This window comes from Loxodonta africana, chromosome 15 (assembly GCF_030014295.1).
Source record: "Loxodonta africana isolate mLoxAfr1 chromosome 15, mLoxAfr1.hap2, whole genome shotgun sequence".
Lineage (NCBI taxonomy): Eukaryota > Metazoa > Chordata > Mammalia > Proboscidea > Elephantidae > Loxodonta > Loxodonta africana.
This window is the reverse complement of record NC_087356.1, coordinates 44,322,932-44,331,780: the sequence shown is the minus strand read 5'-3', so window position 1 is coordinate 44,331,780 and position 8,849 is coordinate 44,322,932. Positions and strand designations below refer to the sequence as shown.

At 43.3% G+C, this 8,849-nt stretch overlaps 1 gene segment (V, D, J or C); it reads left to right on the top strand.

Moving 5' to 3' along the window:
* The first annotated feature begins 1,711 nt into the window (after positions 1-1,711).
* On the top strand, positions 1,712-5,261 carry LOC104846914 (Ig kappa chain V region 3381-like). The segment is given in 2 exon segments: positions 1,712-1,733; positions 4,870-5,261. Coding segments are annotated over 2 exon segments (414 nt in total).
* Positions 5,262-8,849: the final 3,588 nt, after the last annotated feature.

Sequence of the window (8,849 nt, the reverse complement as noted above, 5' to 3'; positions counted from 1 at the left end):
AAGATTTAATTCTAGGGTATGTAAGATCCAGGGAAATGGAAGACAGGCCCAGAAATTACCCATGTGGGGAGTCCTCAGGAACCCTATGTTGTGCTAGAGCCAAGAGGGGAGGACTACAATCCCAAAGTCAGTGTGAAGCAAAGAAAGTGAACCTATCCTTCCCACAGCTTCTAGGAAATGATCAAAGGGCTCTAGGGCCATTGTGGAAATGGACAGGAAAAAATAAGCAAGATTTCCTTGGAAAGTTGTGTCTGAAAGTCAACCTTCCAATGAGTTTCACTCCAGGTGTGTATGGCCTAGGTGATTCTGGAACTCTCCAACCTGGAAATTTGTTTAAGGAAGCCCCATAGATAGGTCCAACAAGTGGAAGCTGCTCTGGAAGAGGGCACACCCATCATAAATCCTCAGGACACCTCACAAATAATTTTTCAAAGACTGATACCCCCAAGAAGTCAGAGATCCTTAACATCCCAGAACATGAGATAACTGGGATATGAATATGAAGGTGATGCTACTGAAATAACAGAGAACAAAGGCATCCTCTTCACGCTTTAGATTTGGGAGCTGTGTGAGTTTATCTAAAGAAATAAATGATAAACTTTATATAGCACGCACGGCACAAAAACTAAAAGCAGGGCACTACAGATCTGAAAAAAAACTTCCAGAAATTAGATACAGAATTCACGTCTGTCAGGCTGTCATACTGTGGGGGCTTGCGTATTGCTGTGATGCTGGTAGCTATGCTGCTGATATACAAATACCAGGAGGGTCACCACAGTGGACAGATTTCAGCTGAGCTTCCAGACTAAGACAAACTAGGAAGAAGGACCTGGTGGTCTGCTTCTGAAAGAATCAGCCAGTGAAAGCCTTATTAATAGCAGGGGAACAATGTCTGTTACAGGGCCAGAAGATGAACCCCTCAGGCTGGAAGGCACTCAAAAGACGACTGGGGAAGAGCTGCCTCCTTAGAGTTGACTTTATTGACACGCATGGAGTCAAGCTTTCGGGACACTGGTGTGGTGATGTGGCATGGCTCAAAATGAGAAGAAACAGCTGAAAACATCCAATAATAATTGAAATGTGGAACGTATGAAGTACAAGTCTTAGAAAATGAGAAATTGTCAAAAATGAAATAGAATGCATAAAGATCAATATCCTAGGCATTAGTCAGCTGAAATGGACTGGTATTGGTCATTTTGAGTCGGAAAATCGTATGGTCTACTATGCCAGGAATGACAACTTGAAGGGAATGGCGTTGCACTTTTCATCAAGAAGAACATTTCAAAATCCATCCTGATGTACAAGGCTGACAGTGACAGAATAACATCTACAGCCCCACAAGTAGGACCAGTTAATACAAGTATTATTCAAATTTACCCACCAACCACTAAGGCCAAAGACGAAGAAATAGAAGATTTTTACCAAGTTCTGGGGTCTGAAATTGATTGAATATGCAATCAGGATAGTGATTAGAGTGACAAAGTTGGAAATAAAGAAGGATCAGTATATGGAAAATATGGCCTTGGTGGTAGAAAGAATTGTGGAGATCGCATCATTTGGGGAGTATGAAAAGACACGGCCTTGGTTTCGTGACTACCTAGAAGTCTTTCAATGAGTGAAACAGGACATAACTGGAGAGGGATGTGAAACTAGCAGAGCTTTTAAAAATGATGTTTCATGCTGACAGAAACGATGCTAAAGTGAGGGGAACATGGATAACTCAGAAAAGAGAGGTGAGAAATGCCAGGATGCCCTTGGAGGGACAGGGCTACAGGAGCAGAGGGCCTGGCCTCAGGTAGGAGGGCTGTCTGCTCATCTACAGTAATAGGAAGGAAGGAAGGAAGGAAGGACGGAAGGAAGGAAGGAAGGAAGGCAGGCAGGCAGGCAGGCAGGCAGGCAGGCAGGCAGGCAGGCAGGCAGGCAGGCAGGAAGGCAGCACATGGGGTGTAGATGCCTGTGGATCAGAAGATGCATGAGAGGAGCTAGTGGAAGCTCTTCCAAGACACAGCAAATGACGTCATTTGCTGATATGGGGATGAGAAGTAGGTGTTAAAATTGAAGAGAAAAGAAAAGAGAAAGGATGGAGACTGAACCAACTAGGTAAATGCAGTACCAGTGTGAGGTAGGATTAAGGGCTGTCCTGAGGCAGTGTGCATAAATTTACAATGAGAGAATCAGAATAATTATGTGTTTTTCTCCAGCCACATTAGGAACATGGATGCAGGTGTGTGGAGGGTGGAGTTTTTTCCAGTGTTTAGGTTTTGCAAAATGAATGTGATGAAGTAAGGGAGGGACCGTCGCGTTCTTGGTTTGGGTGAGGGCATTATTATAAAGAAGAAGCTTGGAATTTACAGTGGGTATGAGTTGAATATCAACTTAGCGGCAGTTAACAACAAGTAGGGAAATGGGAATATGAAGGGTACAGAGAAAGCCAAAATAGATTTGTTAAAAACTTCTTCTAAGAAAAAGGTAAAATTCTGTCTTATAAAACACACACACACACAAAAAAGGAGACACTCCATTTTTTAAGTTTTCTTATAATTGAAGGGCCTTATTTTCTGTTACTCAGTTTTATACTAGGAACTTTTTTTTTTAACGTATTTGGGATAATATAACTTGCATTGCTTTTATACAAAAGGCAAGCAGGGATCTAGTTAGTATTTTCTCGTTCCTGAGATGTTTTCTCTGACATAAACTTGAGTGGTGAAACAGGGACCCGAAAGCCCAGGGGATAGTGGCTCTAGCCTTTGGCCTAGAGAGGAGGTGCTGCTCTGGGGCAGCAGTAAAGGCACTTGGGAGTCAGGGTTGATACAGGTTAGAGAGGGTCAGATGGGACTGCAAATGGCCGCCTAGTGATGCCCAGAGTGAAGGCTGAGAGCAGATTTAAAGGAAGCGAGCAGGAAGGGCTGGAGGCCTGCTCTCTTTTGGAGCCAGAGAAGGCCTAGTTGCCGATTTTCTGACTACTTCATGCCAACTTTTTTGTGTGATCAAAACAAATAAACCACAGCAATCTCTGTGAGAGTGCCTAGTAAGTGAGACCTTCCCCCACCTCTGCCCTGGTAAGAGGTTTATATCTGGGGTCACATTGTTATGAGAGGATATCTTGATTTTGGAACACAGCAGATTGTTCTACTATCTTTGATCTGCTGTTGAGGATGATGATGAGTGAAGTTGGCCTCAGACCACCACCACTGAAGCGGGCGGGCACCCCATCAACACGGGTGGAAGTGAAGTCAATGAGGGCCTTAGGAGTCTCCCCAGGTTAAGTGACCTCTCAGGTCAGTGTAGAGAAGACTCTGACTGGCCCTTCAGCTGATGGAAGCTCTTCCACAGAAACTTGAGAAGCTTGTGTCACCGCCATCTGCTGGCAGAAACCTGCAATGACAGTCACACGGGATGATGCAGAGATTCTGTGCAATCAGGGATACAAGAAACAATGAAGCCAAAATAGTCTAACTGTGATAGGTGGACAGGTCTCTGTTGCTATAACATTTATTTCATGTCAATCCATTTCTTCGAGGCTCTTTCTCTTTTTTTGCTGACCCTCTGCTTTATGACGCATGATCTCCTGCAGGTCCTCCTGGTCCCTCCTGATAATATATCCAAAGTAAGAGAGATGAAGTCTCACCTTCAAGGCTGAAGACTTCCAGGCCCACCGAGGCCATCCATACCTGGAATGAAACTCTTTTTGAAGAGCTGGCATTCAATCACAGCTTTACAAGGAAATCCTGCTTGTTTTTTCCTCTCCATTTCCACAAATCACTTCCTTTGTGATGTAGCCATCCTGGGCCCTAGCTCGATATAGGCTCCCCGAGGACTTTCAATACGAGTAATTCAGGGCTGGTCTTCCATTTCTCTGGCCCTTCCATAGCCCTGGAATCCAATCTCAAGTGCTTGCAGTGTGTTTTAGGTATCCTTCAGGATACAAGTATCATCGGAGCTCAGACATTTTCTAGCTATAAATTTTATCAAACATTGAGGCAAAAATTTCTAATATTTTTCCCTTTTCTTGTTTTTTTTTCCCAGCATTTTTTATTGTTTCACAAAACTGTTGATTTGAGGAAACCAGTCAACATTTATATAACCTAAAATGATTTAAAATTTTTTTAAGTTAAAATTGAAGCTATTCATTAGGTTATAGGTGTTTCAAGCAGTTGTGAAGGGCTGCTAACCTGAAGGTTGGCAGTTTGAACACACGGAGTGGCACCCTGGAAGAAAAGCCTGTCAGTCTGCTTCTATAAAGAACACAGGCAAGAACACCCTATGGAGCAGCTCTACTGCGTAACACATGTGGTTGTCATGAGTTGGAATCCACTGGACTGCAAGTTTTTTGTTTTGTTTTTGTTTTTAGATATTAGAGCTTCTATTTTTTATGACCCTGCTTTGTCTTTTCTAGTCATAAAATTACACTTTATGTGATATATTTGGCTCTTGAAGTACGTTGGCTAGTTTCACAACCTACCGCCCATGTAATTTGCTTTCATTTCACTGACTGCTTTGCATAAGACCCTCCAACACCAGCCTGGCTGCTCAAATATTACAAACAGGGCCTTTGCTATGGGAGCTGATCTGCGTCAGGCAGGCAGGGGCAGCAAGATGGTGCCACACACTCTGGTCCTCATGTCCCTGTTGTTCTGGGCCTCTGGTGAGAAATTAAAACTGTTTCAATCTCTCTAGAGTAGTATCTTTCTAGAGTTGAAAAATGATTTTAACATATAGTGGGAAATGACAGTTATTTGCAAAATGGAAACAATTATTTGCTGATATGTAATATCACTAGATGTTGTGGTATAAATGGTATATTTTAATGTATGTGTGAAAAAGTGTGTTTATAAATGTATACATGGTAACTGTCCACTCTGATTGCAGGTGCCAGTGGGGACATTGTGCTGACCCAGTCTCCAGCCTCTCTGGCTAAGTCTCAAGGAGAAACGGTCACCATCAACTGCAAGGCCAGTCAGAGTGTGAGCAGCTACTTAGCCTGGTACCAGCAGAAGCCAGGACAGGCTCCTAAGCTGCTCATCTACTATGCATCGAACCAGGTATCTGGGGTCCCTGACCGGTTCAGTGGCAGTGGGTCTGGGACAGACTTCACTCTCACCATCAACAACTTCCAGGCTGATGATGCTGCAGCTTATTATTGTCAGCAATATAATAAGGCACCTTCCACAGTGATTCAGCCTCGAACACAAACCGCCTCTGGAGTGCTACAGGCCAAACGGTCTTCACTGCACCAGCTGCTTCCTTTCTGCTCAACCTGAACACGCAGGCTTCCTCTCTCTGACACAAAGGCCACATCTCCGGACTAATTCCTTGGAGTATGTGCAGATTCCAGGAGAAACTTAAGGGATGCGGCTTTTTATGGATCCTCTTTTATGGGAAATTATAGAAAAAAGAATGCTCTAAAAATCTCCTGTAGGCTTTCTCAGGAGATTTCTTATCACAGGAACCTGCTTATTTTACAAGGATAGATCACATGACTTATTTGGGGAAGGGTCCAGTGAGTTTTATACCCTGAAAGATTAGTTCTTGTGCCTTCTTTACTCTAGAACAGTCTCATTTTAATCCCTTATTTTCCTGAACCATTTCCTTTCTCTGCAATTACCCCTCACAGCTCTGGACCTAACCCAGTATTAAATCTGAGCCCTACATGTTTATAATTTCCCTCACAGAAAGTGATCTTCCACTCTTACTTTTTCCTTCCATGGATTCTTTTTTTCCAGCCAAGCCTTCCCGGGCAATGTCAATGAAGGTGTTTCCTTGCTCTAAGCTCCATATTACTGCCCTTTTCTCCTCTCTCCATTTCTCTCAGTGGCACTCATTCTTTCAAAGGCCAGTCCCCAACTCATTAACCATATCACTCTAGAAACGGGGGCCAGCTTTTCCATGTTCTTTTTTCATTACTTCCTCTTTAAATTAACCCCTTGGGCACCCAAGATAAATTTTGTGACTGAATAAAATCATGGTTCTTTCTTCTTGTTAGTTTCCATCTTGTCAGCCCCTGAGTCATGACAACCCAATGAACAATAAGATCTGACTGCTGTCATCCACAGGATTTTCACAGGCTGATTTTTCAGAAGTAGATCACCAGGCTTTCTTTCTAGCCTGTATTAATCTGTAAGTACTACTGAAACCTGTTCAGCAACCCAACAACAGGTATAGATGAAGTGTGGTAAATGACGCCTGAAGGTCCCTGTTCCTGTTTAAGCTGACAACCCAAATAGCGTTTCCAGTCAGTGTAGATGAGACTCTGACTGTCCCTACAGCTAGGGAGGCTGTCTCTCCTTAGAGACAGCAGAGATTCTGGCACCTATTCAGCAGGACCTACCCTCTGGAACCTAAAATATCAGACACACGAGCATAACCCAGAGATGCTGTGTAATCAAGGAAAGAAGGAAGGTCAAACCAATGGTCTCTAACTGGGACAAGTGGACAGGCCTGGATGGCTTGTAGCATTTATTTGATATCTCATTTCAAAATGTAGGCCTATCTGAATAGGAAGATCACTTTGGAGAGAAAATTCCATGTCTAGGAGATGAGACTTCTGGGGCAGATAGAGGAAGTGTGCATGTCCAGGACTGGAGAGGAAGGAAGCAGCTGGTGCAGTGAAGACTCACAGGCCTCCAGCCCTGGGAGGAGGCTTGTGTTCCAGGCTGAAGCACTGTGAGAGTGTAGCCATAATGTTGCTAACGGCAATAATCTGCCTCATCCTAAGCCTGGAAGCTGCTGATGGTGACAGTGACGTCTGCCCCAGACCCACTGCCACGATGCCGGTCAGGGATCTCAGATGCCTAGTGGGATGCAACTGAGATAAGCAGCTTAGGAGCCTGTGCTGCTTCCTGCCGGTACCAGGCTAAAATGCTGCTAACACTCTGGCTGGACTTGTACTGATGGTGACCTTTCCTCCTGGAGACACAGTCAAGGAGACTGGAGTCTGTGTTACCATGATGTCCGAACTGACACCTGCAATCAGAGAGGACAATAACTATACATACATACACACACTTTTTCATAGGCACGTTAAAATACACCATTTTAAAAGTGCATTTCAGTGGAATATATGTCACACATCATTAACTGATTGTTTACCACTATGTCCTAAAATCATTTTTCAGCTCTACAAAGAAACTTCTCTAAAGGGATTGAAACACTTTTCATTTCTCACCAGAGACCCAGAGCAACAGGACCATGAGGACAGGAGCCTGTAACACCATCTTGCTGCCTTCACCTGCTTGATAAAGATCAGCTCAGATTGCAAAGTCCCCATTTAAAAAATATAAGCAGGCAGACTTGGCCTGGGGGGTCTATGAAAAGCCATCATTGAATATGGAAGCAAAGTACACAGGCAGTCGGTTTTGAAACTAAGCAATGTACATCAAGAGCCAATGACTAGAAAACACAAAGTAGTCAACTTAGAAGCTCTAATATCAACTAAGAAGCTCTAAAACTACAAACATTAGCTTCTCTTCAGAAGAGTTTCTATTTGAAATAAGGAAAAACAAAAATGAAATGGGTTCAAGGTCCATAAATGATGGGCTTGTTTCCTGAGATCTACAATCCTGGTGAAATAATACAAAATGCTAGAAATGTATAAAGGAAAGCACAGATGACAATGGAGAACTTTTGGCTCACTTTTTGATAAAAATTTATGGCCAGAAAATGTCTGAGCTCTAAAGCCACTTTTTATCCTGAAGGACAGTTTAAGCTCATTGCATACACTAAAGATTTAATTCTAGGGTATGTAAGATCCAGGGAAATGGAAGACAGGCCCAGAAATTACCCATGTGGGGAGTCCTCAGGAACCCTATGTTGTGCTAGAGCCAAGAGGGGAGGACTACAATCCCAAAGTCAGTGTGAAGCAAAGAAAGTGAACCTATCCTTCCCACAGCTTCTAGGAAATGATCAAAGGGCTCTAGGGCCATTGTGGAAATGGACAGGAAAAAATAAGCAAGATTTCCTTGGAAAGTTGTGTCTGAAAGTCAACCTTCCAATGAGTTTCACTCCAGGTGTGTATGGCCTAGGTGATTCTGGAACTCTCCAACCTGGAAATTTGTTTAAGGAAGCCCCATAGATAGGTCCAACAAGTGGAAGCTGCTCTGGAAGAGGGCACACCCATCATAAATCCTCAGGACACCTCACAAATAATTTTTCAAAGACTGATACCCCCAAGAAGTCAGAGATCCTTAACATCCCAGAACATGAGATAACTGGGATATGAATATGAAGGTGATGCTACTGAAATAACAGAGAACAAAGGCATCCTCTTCACGCTTTAGATTTGGGAGCTGTGTGAGTTTATCTAAAGAAATAAATGATAAACTTTATATAGCACGCACGGCACAAAAACTAAAAGCAGGGCACTACAGATCTGAAAAAAAACTTCCAGAAATTAGATACAGAATTCACGTCTGTCAGGCTGTCATACTGTGGGGGCTTGCGTATTGCTGTGATGCTGGTAGCTATGCTGCTGATATACAAATACCAGGAGGGTCACCACAGTGGACAGATTTCAGCTGAGCTTCCAGACTAAGACAAACTAGGAAGAAGGACCTGGTGGTCTGCTTCTGAAAGAATCAGCCAGTGAAAGCCTTATTAATAGCAGGGGAACAATGTCTGTTACAGGGCCAGAAGATGAACCCCTCAGGCTGGAAGGCACTCAAAAGACGACTGGGGAAGAGCTGCCTCCTTAGAGTTGACTTTATTGACACGCATGGAGTCAAGCTTTCGGGACACTGGTGTGGTGATGTGGCATGGCTCAAAATGAGAAGAAACAGCTGAAAACATCCAATAATAATTGAAATGTGGAACGTATGAAGTACAAGTCTTAGAAAATGAGAAATTGTCAAAAA